At 53.1% G+C, this 19,279-nt stretch overlaps 1 protein-coding gene across 3 annotated transcripts in view; it reads left to right on the top strand.

Moving 5' to 3' along the window:
• Positions 1-18,936, top strand: part of TRAF2 (TNF receptor associated factor 2) — a 19,768-nt gene extending 832 nt beyond the window's left edge. The window contains exons 1-11 of one of the 3 annotated variants that reach the window (XM_021413680.1): positions 16-107; positions 290-510; positions 1,094-1,172; positions 1,557-1,655; positions 8,294-8,455; positions 10,657-10,731; positions 11,561-11,635; positions 12,337-12,696; positions 13,568-13,745; positions 15,345-15,493; positions 16,072-18,936. In XM_021413680.1, coding sequence (XP_021269355.1) covers positions 323-510; positions 1,094-1,172; positions 1,557-1,655; positions 8,294-8,455; positions 10,657-10,731; positions 11,561-11,635; positions 12,337-12,696; positions 13,568-13,745; positions 15,345-15,493; positions 16,072-16,290 — 1,584 coding nt within the window. In that variant the 5' untranslated portion in view covers positions 16-107; positions 290-322 and the 3' untranslated portion in view covers positions 16,291-18,936. Of the gene's footprint in view, positions 1-15; positions 108-289; positions 511-1,093; positions 1,173-1,556; positions 1,656-8,293; positions 8,456-10,656; positions 10,732-11,560; positions 11,636-12,336; positions 12,697-13,567; positions 13,746-15,344; positions 15,494-16,071 lie in introns of those variants that run through there. The other 2 variants (XM_021413679.1, XM_021413681.1) reach the window with 2 other exon arrangements.

Below are 19,279 nucleotides of genomic sequence, written 5' to 3'. Positions count from 1 at the left end.
GAGATCGCTGCCGCCCTCGAGCGGCCGGGCCGCGCGGGGCCGGGCCGGCACCTTCGGGTCGTTCCCTGGAGCCACCGGGCGGCGCGGGGCTCCCGGCCGGGGTGGGGGTAGTGTTGATGTTCCCCGCGGTGCGCCGCGAGGGGCTGCGGGCGTTCCGCCGGGCAGGGGCAGTCGCGCGCCTCACGTCGCGGTTTGCCGGTGCTGTCCGGGCTCCGGTGCCCCGTGACGGTCGGTGAGACGCTGCCGTCCTGCAGGTATAACCAAACAGGGAACGTATTTTTATTTCCAGGCTCTGGGTGTACAGGCGGAATTTTTTGTTCCCATGGCAGCAGCAAATTCTACTCCGCCCGGCTCTCTGGACCTGAACCAGCCTGGGTTTGCAAAGGAGATCCTGGGAACTAAGCTGGAGGTGAAGTACCTCTGCTCGGACTGCAGGAACATCCTGAGACGGCCGTTCCAGGCTCAGTGCGGACACCGCTACTGCTCCTATTGCCTGAAGAAGATTATAAGGTAACTTTTGTACCTTCACCCTTAAAAAGAAAGGCTTAGAAGTGAGCAGAAGAGAAAAAGGAGCTGGAAGACCTCGTTAGTCCCTTCTCAGGAAAGAAGCGGTGTGTAACCTCTGAGGTTCAGCATCAGGGGTGTGCGATCTCTGACATGCCCGTATTCTTGTGCGGGTTCCCTCAGAGTTTTACTTTTCCAGAATTTCTTGCATTGCTTTTGCAAACTCCGCTGACAGTGCAGGTGGGTCACTGACTGCCTTCAGTCTGCAGCACCGCTGCTGCAGGAACTTGCTCCTGAAGCCATCTGGGGCCTCTCGAGCCAGAACATTAGGGATATGGTTCAGAGAAGTTTGCTTGTGTTCTCCCTCACTGCTGCCTTTGAGTGAAGCTGAGTAGAACAATGAATCACAAGGCGAATAAAAAGGCCCCAGAATCAGAAACGGGTATGCAAACTACACCTGAGCAAAGGCTCTGTGAATTGTTTTAAGGATAATAAAATCTTGTCATTTTATTAAGTTATTAGAAGTCAATTATATCATATATCAGTCGCTTTTCGTTGTGTGTTTGATTATTGTTTTTCTGTCTGTTAGTTCTGGACCTCAGAAGTGTGCGAGCTGTATTCAGGAAGGAATATATGAAGAAGGAGTTTCTATTTTGGAAACCAGCTCTGTAAGTAAAAATGCCTGTTGTTAATAAAAGAAAAAAATCCCTGTTGTTAATACTACTTGTAGTTTTCCTTTAAAACACAAGTCCTTTGGGATCAATGTGTTCTTTGGAAATGTGCTGTTGAGCAGTGAGAGTTGTGATTAACAAGGTGAACTCCCCAACTTGTAAAATCCAGGTCATGGGAATATACCAATGACCTACTTAAGTACTATAATAAAGATTTGTTTGCCATTAGCACACCTCTGAGGATGTGGCAACTGGCACGGGGAGGAGTCCTTTCTTTATTTGTTTTACTTTTTTGTTAAGAGTGGTTAATAAAGAATCGAGGCTGGACCATGTTTGCACCCCTCACTGATTTCTGTGGTTCGTTTACCTTTTCCACTGTAGGCTTTCCCAGACAACGCAGCTCGTCGGGAGGTGGAAAGTCTGCCTGCTGTCTGTATTAATGAGGGCTGCACGTGGAAGGGGACTATTAAAGAATATGAGGTAAATCTCGAAGGAAGGCTTTTGATGTCTGCGCGCTTTTTCTTTCCTCTGTGTGCTGACTGGAGAGGCTGGGGGGTTTTGCTTTCTGCTGAAGCTGGCAGTGATGGTGGGAGCTTTCACCTCTGCTTCACTGCAAGCAAGGCTCTCCGGGAGCTGCAGAGATTTCCTCACTGAGCTGAGTTTTGTGAGTCCTGCTCAGGGTGAAGAATTTCAAGTTTGCTTGCGATCTCAGGCACTGAACACTTCCACGGTGGGAACCGCTTGTTCTACCTCTAATTGCTTTCTGCCCTAAGAGATGAGGAAATTGTCAAGAAACTGTGCCATACAGTGAGATTGTTGTTAAGTTTGCTATGCTGTGTGAACCTGCAATCTATTTCAAACCTGTGAGCTTTGGGCAAGTGGCCTGGCCATCCACGGTCGTGTTTCCAGCCAGCTGCAGGGCCAAGTAGTACCTGCAGAAAGAGGGCAGGGGGCCTGGGTGTCATTCACTGGCTCAGCACACACCGCTCCGAGTAGCTCTGTGCCACCAGGATGTTTTCTGCTCGTCTTTGGAAAGGTTTTCATCTGCCCTTCCTGCTCTTTAATCCAAGCCTTTGGACTTTAGCATGTGTACAGCTATTGTGCCTCACGAGAAGTGTTCTGGGGCCTGCAGTGAGCCGCTTGCTCCCCTGTGCCTTCCTACAAGTCAGCTCCGCTGCGCAGAAAGCATTGTTAAAATGTGTTGGCAGTTGGGAGCAATGTTTATTCACCTGTGAAGTTCTGCTGCTCCTGAAGGATCATTTTGTCATCCATAATGGAATGGATAAACCATTACATGAGGGGCTCAAAATAAGAGGAATAAACTTTTTTTTCCTCCAGCACTAGCCCTAGACAAAGGCTGTTGCCTGGTTGTTCACCAGGCTGAGATGTGTATTAGGAATAAGTTTCAGCTCGGTGTGGATTCTCTTGGCAATGCCACTGCAGGATGGCAGGAAGAAACAGCGTGACTGTGGGTCACTCCTGAGTTCCTGCCCACAGCTGTGTTGCTGCTGTGCTTCCCCTTCCTCCTGCCTGGAGCTTTCAGCTTCTTTGCACTGGCACAGTCTGAAAGATAAGTGGATATAGGATGCTAACTGCTTTTCCTGCTTTGAAACCGTTCTTCTTAGATCTCTAAGTGGCATGTGGTGTGGATGCATATGCCTGAATAAATCTCAAGTTAAAAGCTTGACATCAACGCAGCAGAGACCACCAAGGAGCTGCACTGCAGAGCGCAGTGTTTTGCTGAGGTTCCCGATCCAAGCTGTTGTGCTGGTGTGTGCAGGCCTTGTCCTGTGCTGTAATTAGTGCTGGTGGCCTGTTCCTTGTGGCACAGTGGTCTTGTGCCTGCTGCAGTGTTCTGAATGCTGATTGTAGTGAGCGAGCTCGTCTCCATCAGACTGAACCAAATGAGATTTGTCAGCAGCTTACTGTGCTCATGTCAGGGTGCTGTGGCTGAGGCACTCTTCTGAACTCTTTCTCCTGGATTAAAGAAGTTCGGAAGAGCAACTCCTGCAGGGCTCAGTGCAAGTCATCACGTGCCAAAGGTCCTCTCAGTGTGGCTGAAAGCACCGCAGTCCCAGCAGCACGTGTCCAAGGAGCTGCTCGGGGCAGCAGGCCGCCCTGCGATGGGTCTCCCTTCCCTTGAGTGTGTCGTGATGCTTTGGGTTCTTGTGCACAGCTTCCAGAGCACCGGGAGTGATGAGGTGCTGGGAAGCAATGCATGGGGTTGAGGGCCCGTGTAGGGGAAGGAGAGGTGGAGGTGAGTGTTAACCCAGCATCTGGTGTCTGTGTGTGGCTGTCCAGCAGTGCCCCACGGCAGGCTCGTAGCTCAGCATGGCGGTGATGGCACAGCTCAGCTTTGCAGTTTGCCCTCTGCTGTACGGTTGCGTTGCAGGCAGCAGTGTGTGTAACGTCCTGCATGAGCACAGCGCTCCCGCGGTGGAAAGTCCCTTGCTGTGCTATTTCCGACAGGACATGGAAAGTCCCTCCGAGCTAATTCATTGTTTGCTCATTTAAGACTTGTGCAGTGTTGGTACTGAGAGGCTGATTTGGCTGCTCTCCACTTATAAATCAAGACATACTGTCACTTTTGGTTTGCTAACGTTACCAGGGTACAAACAAGAAAAAAATGTTCCGCAGCTGAAAAGTTCTAGCTCTTTTTTTTTTTTAAAAAAAAAAAAAAAAGATAATCTCAGTTTTGCTTTCTGTTCAGGCCCCAGAAGTTCACATCTCACAGGGACATACAGAACTGAAAGAGTGAAATCTGCTCAAGACATGACTTGCAATTCTGCTTAAAGTTGTGCAAAGTGTACGAAATATGCAAGCACTTAGAACACGCCTGGGTTTATAAATGCATTCTTCTAACTGTTGGATGCAGTTGTAAATATTTAGCGGCATTCAGATAAAGTGTTTTGTGGTGGGGCTGGCGGGGGTTTTCCTTTTAATCTGCGCCCTCTTTTCAGATCTAGGTTTCCTGATAATCAGTCTGAATGTGCGTACAGGAAGGCAAGCTGTGGGCAGGAGCCTTTAGGTGCAGGCGGAAAATCTGAGCAGGGTCAGAGAACTAAAACCATCCCCTGAGAGCAAAAGGAAAGACTAAGAAAGTATGTCCTGTGATGTCCAGGAGCTTGGGGGAACAATGCAAATATTTACGCTGCGTTGGCCCAACAAGTTCTGTGCAAAGGGGAACTTATGTTTTAAGCTTAATCGTGATGGCAGTATTTCAACTGATTTTTTTGGTGAGTGAGTGCTAGTAAAACATGAGCTCAGCTAATGCAGATAAGATGGCTGTCACCTGTGATGGTGACATGTCCTAATCCAAGTCAGAGAGGGCACTTTGGTTCTGTGTGATCCTTCCTGCAGCTCCCCGGGAGGTGGTGAAGGACCCCTGCTGCCCTTCATGTAGGAAAAACTATTCCTCTCCAGAAATGTGATGGGGACCCTGAGTGGTGCTTCACAGCTGGGTGGCCCCAGCTGTGTCCCTGTGAGTGCCCTGGTAGCTTTTGGTCGTAGCTTTCAGTCTCAGGCTGTGGTTTGGAGCAGAGCTGCTGGTCTTGGAAATACTCACCTGGTTTCTGTTGCCTCTTAAACGTGCTGTTAGATATTTTATTGCAGTATCACCAGCATAGATGCAGTTTTCTAAGTGCTGTGGCAAGAGCACTTGATGACGCTGTACCAGAGCAACCAGAGTTTCTTATAGAATCAGGAATTGGAAGATTTTGGCTCCAAGTTGCAACGTGGTGTTCAGTGCTGTTTGCAGCTGGCTGATGAGGACCAGATTGCTTCTTCCCAGGAGGACCCACGTGCTGCACTGGTACCTAGAGGTGACCAGAAGGGCCTTCTATTGTAGCAGAAGGGACATGATGTGCCTTTGCTCACAGGAGCTGAAGCCCACGAGCAATACCCACCCCTGGTGAGCAGCAGTGGCTGGCAGCTCCAACCAGGCTGTGCGGTGGGAGGTGAGCGCGGGGAGCACCGGGCACGTGGGAGGGGGCTGGAAAGCCCCGACGGCCACGATCTGCTTGCAGCACGCTGCTGGGAGCCGCTCAGCCTCATTGTGGTGGCCCACCTTGTTCCCAGGCTTAGCCTTTGAAAACCAAGAGCTGCACCTGGCTGACTTTGAAGCTTTGAGGGATTGATGCGTCCCATTAAAGCCTGCGTGAAAACCCTGGGAAGCCTCTGTTTGTGCACAGCTGTTGGCATTTTGGGGCAGCACTTCACTGCCAGCTAGGAATTCCTCAGATTCCAGAGATCAGGCGAGTGCCAGAACCCCAATCACACACACCCTTCTTTAAAAGGTAAAGAGATGCTATCAGCTCTTTGGACAAAGTAAAGTGATTGGGCTTGAGATCGAGCTGCTCGCTACAGGCTTGCCTTTTCCATTTTGTGAAAACTGCCCTTCTCATCATCTCCCCTTCTCCACATGCCTCGTGCTGTAATCACCCTTCTGCTGGGCGCAGCCTCAGCTGAGGGCACAGCAGCCCGCCCTCCCCTGCCCATCCCCTTGCAGGACACCCGCTGTCCCCTGCCTCAGCAGTGCCTTTGCAGTGTGGTTGGTGTGCCACTGAGGTTGGTGCGAGAGATCCGGCAATGTGTGCTGCTGGAGATGCTGCTTCGAGCATGGGTGTCTGACCTGTTGGCGTGCCTGTGCTGCACTGGGCGAGGAGTGGTTGTCTGGGGCTGCACATGTGTAGGCCACTCCGAAAGTAATGCCTCCTTTGTTTTTCCCTGGAAACTCCAACAGATACGTTGAGCACAGTAACACTGTTTGGTAGAGCAAATTTGCAGCTACAAAATGCTATTTTTCAGTGTAGTCACCACCACTAGCTCTCCGCATTTTCATCAGTGATCAACAAGCCCACACCAGCAGAGGTGACCACTGTCGCTGTCACCACCGCTGCTGAAACGCACCACCCGCCCCTCGCTGCGCTCACATCCTCTCTTTGGTCTCTGTCAGCGTTCACAAGTGTCAGTGAATGGCATTCATTGGCATTTTTCCTTCATGGAGCAATTCAGTGCCACATATTTGCTCCATACACGTTCCCACGTCAGGCACCATTCTGTCAGACCACCCCCCTGCTGCCATCTGTCACACGGCAGCAGCACGTAACGGGATATTGGTGGGAAGGTTCGGCCTCTGCTGCCATCCCACCAACATCTGTTTGTGGCATTGTGGGCCAACGTCATAAAACAGGAGGCATTACTTTCAGAGCAGCCCTCATAAAATACGTAATAAAGTTAACATATGTAAGAAACAAAACTTTTATATATTTTTTTTTTATTAAAACATAAGAAGGAGAGCAACAAAGCTGGGCTGTGGGATGGATATGCCTGCTGAGAGGAAGGGAGAGCTCTGCAGAGCAGAGTCCTGGAGGCTGCTAGGCATGGTTGGTGTTGTTAGTGTGCGTGGAGCAGAGCAGGCTTCCCAGCTGCTAGTGCCTGGCAGTGTTTGGCTGTCAGGAAGGACTACACGGCAGCGGTGAGTTCAGATGCGTGCTATGAAATGTGCTGGTGCCTACCATTGCTAGCAGGACTGCGTGACGAGACCATGTGCTTGGTGACAGCTTGTTCTGATGCGGTGACCTCGGTCGATGTAGGCAGCACCTCTTGGGGCTTCGCCACATGACTGCCTGGTAACTGGGGGCTGGACCCATGGTGTTATCTCTGTTCCCAGTTCCTCTGAACCTCCCTACTTATCAAGCAGCAGTTTACCACAACTTGTTAGAGCCTGAGGCGGTCATGTTGAATTTCCTTGGCAAGCAGATTTGGTTGTCTGTGCAGACGGAGTGGCTCCAGCTGAGCGGGGAGCAGCTCCCAGCCAGCAGGGAACTCAGGCTGCTCCATCCGAGACCTGAGTCTTCCTGGCAAAATCCATCCTCTGGGCTGGTGGGGATTGCAAAACACAAGAATTTGGAGAAAGCATCCTTGGATGCCCAACAGCACTCACGTTGCTCGAAGCTGTAGGAAAGGCAGAGTCCATCCCAGGAAATGGTAGAAATGCTGCTGCTGCTTTCAGCATTTCTCATGGCACCAGCCTTCCCCACTGCTGCCTTAGCTGCTTTGCTGCCAGAAACACCGCCTTGAATTTTTTCTGCCTCTGGACGTCAAATCAAACATCCATCTCATCAGTCCTAGAAGCTGATTAATAAAACCACAGAATGTTGGAAGCAAAGGTTCTGCAGTGGAGGTCCTCATTCTGCAAACAGAAGCACGGGAGGCCCTGTGAAAGCTATGACGTCACCTCTGCCAACTTCTGTGCTGCTCACCAGCAAGCACTGTGCAGGCAGCCATGGTTTCCATGCCTTGGGGTGTGCCTGGCCACAGCTCCGAGCTGTCAGTGGTGGCTGATCTGCACATCAGCCGTGAGTTCAGCAGTTTCTTTGAGGCTGAATTAGCCGTGCTATGGTGTCTGGGCTGGCACTGCCACAGCTCTGGCCATGCTCTGTGTGCTGGTGCCCTTCCAGCTGTTTCTCTTCTGCCTTCCTGTAAATTTTCCTTCTTCTTAGCTGCTCCCTCCCTGCTTCCAAGCCTTTCTGCTCTGTGCATGCCTGTGCTTGTTGTTTCCGTGCTCGGAGCGCTTTCCCAGAGCAACTTGTGCCCATGGGAGGCTTTGCAGAGCACTGCGGGGTGCAGCCCAGCCTGCACTGGGTGCAGCAGCAGCCAGCCCTGTGCAGATAACCGGGGGCTCGCAGCAGAGTGCTTCTGGCTGTTCTCAGCTGCCTCCCTTGTCCCCAGCATTGTGTCATGCTGATGGATTTCCCGGCGCAGTTGAGAAACCTCCATAGAATAGATGTACATTTGAACCAGGTTCGGAGCAGGGCAGCTGGGGGCAAGCACACATCCTGTTCCACCGCCGTGACATGAAGATGGTGACTTTAAGCAGTAGTTCAAGGCAAGTTCAGCAGAGCTTTTGAGACCTGGAGCAGGAATCGGATTAAACTGCAGTTTTCCCTTTTGTCTCATTTACGCAGGCCCGGCAGAGCAGCTCCTCCTGGCATTCCTTAGCAGATGATCATTCCAGCTCCGGGGATCAGCTGCTGTTGCTAAGCCCAGCTTCTCTGCCTGTGTGTGTCTGCTTTTCTGTCTGGCTGTACTGAACTGTGCTGCTCTCCCTGTCACAGAGCTGCCATGAGGGGAACTGCCCGTTCCTGCTGATTGAGTGCCAGGCATGTAGAGGTGTGATCCCTCTGAATGAGAAGGAGCGCCACTCTGAGCGGGAGTGCCCCGAGAGAACCCTCAACTGCAAATACTGCAAATCACTTTTCTACTTCCCTGATATTAAGGTACGAGAGTTACATCCTGCGCGCTGCAGGCGTGCTGCTATGGGACCTGGAGATGAGGGGAGGAGTGCTGGGTGCCTCTGCTGCAGCCCGTCGTGCTGTGCTGCAGTGGTTGCCCATGAGCGCAGGGCTGTTGTGGCCCTCGGAGGCAGCTGGGGGCCAGTTTCCTAGCCACTCAGCTCTTGCAGAATCGCCAGTCCCTGTGGGGTGCAGCCAACGCACTGTGCAGCAGTGCTGCTGGGAATGCTTTGTTTTTAGGGAGGGCAATCAGTCTGTGAGATCAGCCAATGGCTTTGGTGTTGTTGAGCGGGAAGGAGGAGGTGTCTCTGCGGAGGCTGAGCTCTGCCCACATTTGTTTTTCTCTCGCAGCTGTCGGGTGCTGAGGCCTGCAGCAGCTGAGCCGCTGCCGGGCGAGCAGCTGGTGCTGAGGTAGCAGGGGAAGGTCTGGCTTGGGCTGTGCTCCTCCAGCTCTGCTCTAATTCCTTTATTGCTGTCTCCTCTCTCCTACCCAAATCTAACTTAGAACAAGTTCACAGCGGGAGAGAGACCCATCTTACCTGGTGCAGTGGCAGCGATGGCTTTCTAAAGCTGCTTGTGGCTGGTGCCAGGCGGTCAGAGCAGCCCATCTGTGCAGATGTGGGTTTGGGAGAGCTGTACGTAGCAGGAGGGTTGCCCCATCCCTGGGTGGCGGAGTGCCACAGATCAGGCTCGTGTGCCTGCCCCAGCTGCTGGGCAGGGTGGGTGTCGGCAGACGGCATTCCTGCATGATATAGCACCCACACAGAGTGGGCAGGGGCAGAAGTAGGGGTTCTGGAGGAGCCCTACACTATAAGTATAAAAATGTCCTGTAAACCAAGAGGTTTGGATCAGCGCTTTGGAGCTGCTGAGTGTGCCAGCAACTCGCAGATGGGCTGGTGGTGCTTGGAGCCATGCAGGGCCGTTCCGCAACGCTCCGGCTGCGAGCTCAGCGCTCAGGGCTGTGCGTTGTGGGGAGGTGCCAGCACGGAGGGGAGTGCTGCGAGATGGGAGGCTGCTAACAACGAGGTGGTGATTTCACACATCGCAGCTTGTGCAGGAGAAGCGCGAAGTCCCCTCTTTTAAGTGGCTGTATCTGCAGTGACTCCTGCTTCAGCTGGAGCGCAGCGTCTGTTGCTGTGCCAGCGCTCTGCGGGTCGCGGGGAAGGTGTTGTCTGGTGCTGCAGAAGTGGAGAGCAGGAGCAGCTGTCGGAAAGGGGTCAGCCCCTCTGCAGGCTGCCTCCGCCTTCCTCTGCCCACCTGGTGCAGCGGCCGCGCCATGGGGACCAGAGGTGGCTGCTCAGGGACAGTGCCGTGAGCCTTGGGCTCTGCCTGCTCATCTCAAGTATAAAAAAGAGAGAGTTCCCAGCACGCCAAAGCTGAGCCGCTTGTGGGTTTCGCTTTCCAGTTTCTGATGTGGTAAGAGAACAGCTTGCGCATGTCCCCCCTCCCTGAGGCGGTGACTTGTTTTAATATGGATAAATGTGAGCAGGTTTTCAAGGCATCTGGTTTCAGATAGCTGCTTTATAAATATTTCATTATTTTTTTTTCTGTTACTACCAGAAGGGTGTAGTTAAACACTTTCTAGTCTCAATTTTGAACGACATATTAATGGAATTTACAGTGGTTCATTGAAGCTTACGTAACCTCGGACAGAAAAGCAAGAGGTGCTATCTGGATCCCTCATTACAAAAGCCAAATTGTTTCAGCCAGTTGGTGCACAAGGAGATGAGCTTGAGCTGTGTGGAAGCGGTACAGAGTGCAGCGATGCTCCAGCAGTCCCTGCTGAGCAGTGTGTGCCACGGACAGAGCGTGGCACTGCTGTGATCCTTGTCACGACATGGGATGCTCAGATTGGGTGGTTTCAGATGGTTTCCCTTTCTGTCTGAAGAACAGTTTTCTGTTGGACTGATCCCCAAAAATTACACCCATGACCTTGCTGAGATGCTGCCTGAACACACCTTTTCCTGGCAACGCCATGCGTGGAGCTTCCTGTTGGTTATTCATCAAAGCAGTAACTTGATTATTTATTTATTTTTTCTTTTAAAATGTTATAGCAACTCCTTAAATCGAGGCTGATTTCAGAAGGCTCTGTACGCACCCAAAGCGCTGGCAGCCTGGAGGTCACAGAACTGGGCCAGCACAGAGAGTTCTGAGCGCACCAAAGTCTCCTGTCTGTTCTTTTACAGGCTCATGATGAAGTCTGCCCGAAATTTCCATTGACTTGTGATGGCTGCGGGAAGAAGAAGATCCCCAGAGAGAAGGTATGTGGCTGCTGGGGGCTGTGTGCGCGGCCCTCGGAGCTGGGGGGAGCTGAGACCATCTGAGTGCGGAGTGGGGAAGCAGTGAGCTGGCAGCCTGTTGCGCACGAGTGACTTATCCATGAGGCTGGACGTACTGGTAGGAAGTCAGAGATGGGGACGTTTCCTCATCAAAAAGATGAGTAAAGAGCTCTTTAAAACAGCCAACGTAAGGAAGGGCTTTGTGCCCGTGCTTTGGGCGTGGGCGTGCCAGAGCCCAGCAGGGAGTAGGCTCACACCGCTGGGATTCCAGTGGGTGCTCTGTCCATTTAAGTGTTAATTCCCACTCGGATCTTTCCCCAAACATATACAGATGAGCTGCAGGCGCTGTGCTCCCGGTCCTGCAGCGTGGGACTGAGTAACCTGGGGCACGGAGTGTGCCGGCTGTGCCTAGAAGCTTTTCAAAAAGTGGTTTAAAAACAGTTTTTGACATCTGTTGTGGCAGATGTGGGCGTTAAATGTGCTGTTCACAATAGACCACTGATACCTAACGGTGGGAGGTATGGCAGAAACAAGATGGCAGTGTGCCAGTGCTTCTTAGAATTAATCATACACTGTGTGGGAATCCAAACGAGTCATCTCGGAGGCCAGTGGGTTATTGGCACGTCTCTACAGAGATCCAGCCTTGGCCTCTGCGCCTCTGGGCAGCTGCCAGCTGTGAGGAGGCTGAGGCACAGTGCGGCTGCCAGCGATTAGCGTTGGTTGTCTTCAGGTTCCTAGACCTCAGTGAGCTGGAGACGGGGTTATCTGGGCAGCATAAGACCCGTTTAACATTATCTTCTTTCTTTTCTAGTTTCAGGACCACGTGAAGAATTGTGGCAAATGTAAAGTGCCTTGCAGATTTGAGGTTGTCGGCTGTGCTGAGATGGTAAGGGTTATCTGCTCTTGGCTGTCGTAGGGACCTGTTTTCAGTTCCAGCGTTAGCTATGACCCACAGACGGCTGTAGCCCAACCTGTTGCAGGTGCTCGTGCTCAGCTATTTCAGCAGTGGTGTTTTAGACCCTTTGCAAATGCCACTTGACGTTATCTACTGTCCATATTCTGGGTACCAGAGAGAGAGCAATGCAGAAGGACATTTTGAGAGCTGCACGGAGTGCTTTGAGGCTCTGGGTGGTTACAGTGTCAACAGCTGTCAGGACAGACCTGGGTATCCCATGGCATGTTCCACTGCTAGAGCTTGGGTCGGGCAGTATTTCTCCATGTGACGTGGTTTTCCCAGCTCTTACTGGTGATGTTAGTGTAAATCCCTTCTCAGGAGGATTATGTGAGGCTTTGTCCATTGGTTCTGTTAAGTCGGTCTGATAGAGCCCTTCTGCAAAGGACTGGAGGAGGGCAGAGTAGAACAGTGAGCAACTGAGGGAACATTAAGCATCCGCCATTGTATATGATCGCAGCTTTTCTGTAATAAAATGAAAACACCAACAAAATCCACGTTTTTTAAACTGTTTTTCTTTGATTTTTTTTCCCTTTATAATTTGAAGCTAACACTGTGGCCTCAAGAGGAGGACATTTTTCTGTGGATGGTGACAGCTTGAGCTTGCTGAATGGGATATATTTCTCTTCATGTAGGTGGAAAATGAAAAGCTACCAGAACACGAAAGCAAGTGTCTGGCAGAGCATCTGTACATGCTGCTGAGCTTTGTGCTCAGCCTCAAGAGTGGATCTGGAGACCTGAAGCACCTTCCTGCCCTTCCCTCATCACAGAGCAGCTCCCCACTGCTGGCAGCAAACTCCCTGTGCCCGGAGTCAGAGCTGTTCAAGTCCCTGGAGCTCTTGGGAAGGTGTGATGCGCTGGAGAAGAAAACAGTGACCTTTGAGAACATTGTCTGCGTGCTCAATAGAGAGGTAGAAAGGGTGTCTCTGACAGCTGAAGCATACAGTCGGCAGCATCGACTAGACCAGGAGCAAATCGAGACACTGAGTAACAAGGTGTGTAGAGCCTGGTTTGGTTTTCCCCAAGCTCTGAGCAGAGCTTTTTGTCAGCTTCCTTTCCATGTTGTTAGCAGAGCTCCACCTGTATCCACTCCTGTATCTCCCTAAATCTGAAGGTAGCGTGCTAAGATACCATTTGTGACTATGCCCAACCCTCAGAAGCTTCCTGGAAAAGACAGGAATTAAATTGACCTAAAGCATTTGGGTCTCTGTTAGTAATTAACTGATGTATGCACTGAGATGTTCTTAGGTAAAGTCCTCCAACTGGAGAGGGAGGAGCCGGCGTTCCACTGAATCTCTTTGCATTCCTGGCCACGCTGTGTAGAACCTGATGGTGGGGGCATGGCCTGGAGGGAAGCAGCTGCCCCAGCGTTGTGTTCCAGTGGGGTGCCCTTGTGTCTTGGGGCCTGGGAATTTTGCAGTTTGTAGTTTCTGTGCTTTCTCTGCACGGGATCTGCCAATACAGACGTAACTCGTTGCATCACAGCAACCAGCTTGGTTGGCTGTGCATGGGTCCTTCTGTTTCTCAGTCTACTTTTGTCACAAAGATGACTTTCTTTTTTTTTCCCCCAACCTCACCCCTTGTTCTGCAACACAACAAAAGTGCTCATGGGGAGAGTTTTTCCATTTGCTGCAGGAAAGTTCCCAGCTCAGACGCTGAATTGTTATTAGTGTGTCTTCTCCAGAATGACGGGGTTCCAAAGGAAGTTGTAGTGGATTGCCTTACATTTCTGCATTTCTACCCCTGGCCCTTTGTTGGTTGTGAAGAACACCCCCCTCTGCAGGGCAGAGCTGCGGGGTGTCCTGGGGCTGCGGTCTCACTGCAGCACGTGTCTGACCAGGCTGTGCCATCTGTTCCACCGAGCAGGTCCGGCAGCTGGAAAGGAGCATTGGGCTCAAAGACCTGGCCATGGCTGAGATGGAGGAAAAGATCCGCAACATGGAAGCTTCCAGCTACGATGGTGTTTTCATCTGGAAGATAACAGAATTTGCCAGGAAGCGCCAGGAGGCGATCACGGGCCGCTCTCCTGCGATCTTCTCTCCAGGTTATTGCCCCCAAAATAGAAAAAGTGCTTTTGTGCCTCATCTGGGTGTGGAGTTTGTAATGATGACCTTAGCAAGTGGAATGCATGGCCACTCCACTGTGCTTCTGGTCTTCCCTCTTTCTCAGGGAAATCTGAACCATCTTCTGGTTTGTTTTGTTTTCATAAAAAGCATTGGGCTGAATGAAAGTGCTCTGCTGAAGAAGGTGCTTTCTGCATTGCAGAAAACCTTTTAATTTCTCATAGTGGAAAATGCAGCTGTCTTAGTTCTGGAATAGCCCTTTATGATACTTTCTGAAACTGGCCAGAGCTGCATGGGCGTAGATGCTGCACTGCTTCCTGGTGTAATGAAAAACCAGATTGTTGCTGGGCCAGGAGATAAAAGCAGTGGCACTTCTAAAACTATTTTAAACTGTTTCCTGGGTGAAGGTTGTCTGGAGTCCTTTTGCTTATGAAAACCTGAAGGCAAAAAGGATTCCCTCTTCTTGAGGGGAGCTAAACTGCCACTGAAACTGTGTATGCAATTAGTATTTCCTTCTAAAAGTCAGTGACAGCTGTGGAAAACCCCTGGTCTCTGTCGTGTTCTAGAAAGGCAGCACTTCCTTCCTTCACAGAGCGACTAAATTAGGTTCAGATGCATTTTGTTTGGCTCAGAGATAGGACCTTAACCCCTGCACTCTATTTGCTGCCCAGCGCTCAGGAGCTTCTCGGCGTCAGCACCTCCTGAGGCTGCAGTTTTGGGTTAGAGCCCGGAGCAAGGTGGCAGCTCCTGGCCCCTGCTGCTCCCTGTGCTGAGCTCTGGGGTTGCTCGTACCCTAAAGGAGCTCATACCACTGTGCCCTCACTGGGGGACCTGACTTCTGTCCGAGGTCATGGCCAGGTCAGCCCCTGGAGGAGCATGAGCAGGCAGCTGGAGGGAAGGGAAGGTTGCCTCTGCCTAGCGCACCGGGATGTGTCTGGAAGGGACAGGGCTATTTTTCCCTTTCTGTCTTGCAAGAATAGAGTTGCATGCCTTTCTTCGTGCAGTAGCTGATAGTGCTGCTTAGATGAGAAGTTTCCATTCCCTGTGCTGCCTTAGCTTAGGAACTGGTCTGAGAAGCAAATACTACTTGGTTTAGAAAAAGGTCCTTGTGGAGGTGGTTTTCCATCTTACAAAGTGGAATGGGCAGATGGATATTGTTCAGCTTGGGAAGGAGACAGCTGGCAGCAGAGGGAGCTGTGAGTGGGCTGGGAAAGGAAAACAGGTACAATTGTTGGGTTTGTATTAAAACACGAGCAAATAGATAGCAGGTAAAATCCGTTGTAAAGCAAATGGAAGGAAGTGCAGTTACCGCTCAGTTGCTTTGTCAGGAGGCAGCTGCTGGGCCACTCTGTGCTGGGCAGAGCTGCTGGGGCCCTGCGGGGCTGCACCCCTCTCCCTGCAGCTCTGGGGTGCTGGGAAATGAGGGGCGTTCTGTGTTGGTGTGCCCCCCTCCCCACCCTGCCAGGGCCCTGTAAAACCCCAGCCTGGTTTCTTCTGGGGTCCCAGCTGTAGAGTCTTTGGCGGAAGCTTGGTGCCAGGCTTCGCGGTTTCCAACCCATGCTATGTTTGTTTGTTAACAGCTTTCTACACGAGCAAGTATGGCTATAAGATGTGCCTGCGTGTTTACCTGAACGGGGATGGCACCGGGCGTGGGACCCATCTGTCCCTGTTCTTCGTGGTGATGAAAGGACCCAACGACGCGCTCCTGCGCTGGCCCTTCAACCAGAAGGTGAGCTTGGGTCAGAGCCCTCAGCACGGCCTGCGGCTGTCAGCCGCTCCAGGGAATCTCCATTGTTCCGAAAGCATCCCATCCTGTGGGCAGTGAGGCAGGATGGCGTGTCGGAGGGCGAGCAGAGCCCTGCTGCTGACGCAGGGCCAACCTACCTCTGCGTGCTGTGCTGCCTGCAGCTGGTGCTTGCGCAGCATCACCCATTCAGATTTTGGCTTCTGGGCTTTGCAAAACACCTGAGGCTGAGCCAGGGCATGCCAATGTGGAACGTGCCACCTCCGTTCTCAATGGGATGGGAGCTCTCTGGAACCTGAGGAGATAGCCATGTGGGAGGTGGAGTTGTGTGCCTGCTGCTGTAGGATTGCTCAGTTGGTGATGGTCCTCTTCTGTCCAGGGGTTTCCAGTGATGAGGGCTGACATCCTGTGCTGCCCCTGGCTGCAGATGTCTCTCTGATCTGTAGATGTGCAGTGTTACATTAGTATGAGCGTGTTTCATGGCCGTAGTGAGTGGGCCGCCAAGTTGGGCTTCTCTGTCCTTTTCCTTCAGCTGCTCTTCTGTATTCTCACGCTTGCCACAGGTAACCCTGATGCTCTTGGATCAGAACAACCGGGAGCACATCATTGATGCGTTCCGACCCGACGTGACCTCTTCCTCCTTCCAGCGCCCAGTCACGGAAATGAACATTGCCAGCGGCTGTCCGCTGTTCTGCCCCGTCTCTGTGATGGAAGCCAAGAACTCCTACGTGCGTGATGATGCCATCTTCATTAAAGCCATCGTTGACCTCTCGGGCCTCTAACCCGCTCAACACGGAGCAGGGAACACAGAGCCAGCCCCTGCAGGCAGGTCTCAGGGCAAGAAGGGGCAGAAAGGGGAGGGGGAGAAGCCTGGACCTGCCCCTTCCCAAAAAGGAACCTTCTCAGTGCTGAATGGAAACAAGGTGTCTGATGGGAGCCCTCTTTCCTGGCGTCAGAGAGACCTTTCTGGAGAAGATGTTGGGCTGGACAGTGGCAGGCTGTGTGGTGCCTTGGACGTCTGAACAGCCATGCTCCAGTTTCCCAGGGGCAGTGAGCACAGCTCACCCAGCTGCTTCAGTGCGTGGCCTCGGAGCTCTGTAGTGAAGCAGGACTTTGGCCTGCCCCAGCACCGTGGGCGAGTGTGTGCTCAGCCCTCTGCCTTCCCTTAGGAGACATTCCTGGGAGCACCGCTGGGCTGTGTGGTGCTTTGGTGCTGGGAGGCTGCAGTGCTTGACTGTTGGCAGGGGCTGGGCTGCCTGGCATGCTGCAGGACTGCTGCCACTGCTGGCTGCAGTGAGGTGGAACGGGGAAGCCCTTGTGTCCCTGTGGCTGCAATTTCAATCAGATGTGCTCAGGGCAGGTTGGGCTGGCAGTGCTGGCTGCCTGGGACATAGAGGGCAGCAGTGGGACTGCCTGTATGGAAAACAGAAATGCCTGTCCCCTGAAGCCTGGGCTCATGTGTGCGCTAGGGGGCTGTGTAGCCTGAGCAGCAGGCTCTGGCAGTGGTGGGAGGACAGTGGTAGTGCTGGAAGCAGGCCTGAGGCACGCACGCATCCATGCCCCTGCGCTGTATGTAACCCTGGTCAGGGGATGGCTGCAGTGCTGTGGGCACCCCAGCATGCCGCAGCCCCACTATGCCCTGCTGCTCTCCAGCATGACCTGGTGGCCGCCCTGATCCCAGAGCTCCCCAGGCTCAGCCCTTGTCCTCCCGGAGAGCCTTTGGCCATCAGGGCTGGAGCAGTCCCTGTGGGAAGCTTGCTGTTGCCCTTGCTATTTCTGGATTGCTTGCACTGCTCCCTTCTGGGCAGCAAGTGCCCTGTTCCTGTACCCTGGAGAAGGTCTCTGTTTCGTGGAGAAGAGCCTGCTGTCACGTCCCTCCATCGGGGCCAGTGTGTCCCTCTGGAGTTGTTCTGTGGTGGCCACGTGTAACTCCAGACTGACTGCTGGCCTCGCTGGCCCCTTGCAGCTTGCTTCCTTTCCTCCTTGTGCTTTTCCTCCCCCTTCTCGCTGCCCTAGGAGCTGTGGGGGTGGCGAACGGGGAGAGCGGAGCCCTCACCCCATCCGGGTCCTCTCCAGCCCCAGCACTGCTCCTTTGCCATGGAGGACAGGCAGAGAGGCCGCTGCCGCTGGCTGGAGAGCGGTGACCCCACATACACTCCCCTGGTGCTCGGGGCTGCGACTGCTGCCTCTGCGAGGGGAGCGCATCTCCCTCGGTTCAGGGCAGCGATCACTGCCCCCAGCCCTGTGGGTGCTGTGCTGCTGCGCACTCCGTGGAGGAGGCCCTGGGCTTCACAGCCCTTGCCTGGAATGTAAGGGGAGCGGTTGGGATTTGGAAGTTAAAAAATGACCCCAGGCTGTTCCGCAGCTGCTGCAGGCATGTGTTAAAGCCTGGTGAGGGGCCAGGGCCCTGCCCACAGCATCCCCTCCCCTCTGGAGCAGCACTGGATGCTGCGCAGGCCCTGTGCCCGCTCCCTTGTTGTAGTCCCACTTTGTGCAAAAGTGAAGGCTGCAGGACGGGTGGGGGCTGTGCACTTTCCAGGCTGGGCAGTGCAGGGGTTGGCTGCAGAGTGGGACTGGGATGCTCCTTGCTGCTTGCACCCTGCCTGCAGCCTTGCTATGTTGTGCAGACCCTCTCTCTCCTGGCCTGTCCCCAGGGCTCTGCTGGGCCCAGCAGTACCACTTCACCTCGATGCCTTAGGAGATGTAGCCCGGCAAAGGCTGAGATCTGCAGTGGGGACAGTGCTGTGGAAGCAGCTGCTGAGGAGGGCCCCTGGCCCATGTCTGCCTCAAGTGGGGGGGGGGGGGGGGGGGGGGGGTGTCAGCTCTGCTAGTTTAGAATTGGGAATGGTGTACTGGGGGGGATGAGTGGGAATTACGCATATTATGGTGAAGCGATGTGCATGTGCTGAGCACCCTCTGCCAGGGAGGGGCTGCAGGTCTGGCTCCGTGGTGCTGGTTCTGCCCCAGAGCCCAGGCTCAGCTGGGTGGATCATTAAGGCTGCCAGGAGCTGTGGGTGGCCCTGGGCTGATGGTAGGGATGCAGCACAGCAGTCCAGTGCTGTTCCTTGTGCTGCTGCTTCCCTCCCCTCACACCATGGCTGACAACACTGCCTGGTCCTTTTTCTTTTCTGTTTCTTTTAGCATCTCCTGTGGATGCAGGGCTAATCGCAGTGTCCATGCCTTGTGGCTGTGCGCTGCAGAGCAAGGGTGAGGTGTTGTTCCCCTGGATGCAGTGCTGAAGCCGTGCTGGAAGATGGACACTTGGCACAAAGCACAGCTGGAGTGTTCTTTTTTTTCTCCTTTGTTTCTTGTTTTCCCCCTGTTGGACCACAGCTATGAGGGAACACCCGCCTCAGCCTGTCACTGTGAAGTAGTTTTTCCTTGAGGATGGTGTGTGGTGAAAACCTCTAATAAAAGCAGTGTGAGGAGCTGCTGTGTTGTGTACCTCATGGGAGGCTCCCTCACTGCATGGGGCAGGAGAAGCAGTGCTGGGCCAGGACAGCAGCAGGGCTACGCCATGGGCTCCTGATGCAGCCCTCACGCTCTGTCCCACACCCAGAGCCGTGGCAATGCCCCCCAGGAGTGAGCTGGCCCCTAGCTCAGCTGCTTTACTGCTAGGGAAAAGCTAGCAACAGCCAGGGCAAGGAAAGATGCCAAGAAGGCAGCACTGCCCAGATCCTGTCCTGCCGTCGCTTCTGCAATGGCTGCAGCACACAGAGCAGTATTATACTTCTGGCTTCAGTTTTGCTTCAGTAGAAAAAATAGTACTAA

Source organism: Numida meleagris, chromosome 16, assembly GCF_002078875.1.
Source record: "Numida meleagris isolate 19003 breed g44 Domestic line chromosome 16, NumMel1.0, whole genome shotgun sequence".
Classification (NCBI taxonomy): Eukaryota; Metazoa; Chordata; class Aves; order Galliformes; family Numididae; genus Numida; species Numida meleagris.
This window is presented reverse-complemented; position numbering and strand designations above follow the sequence as displayed.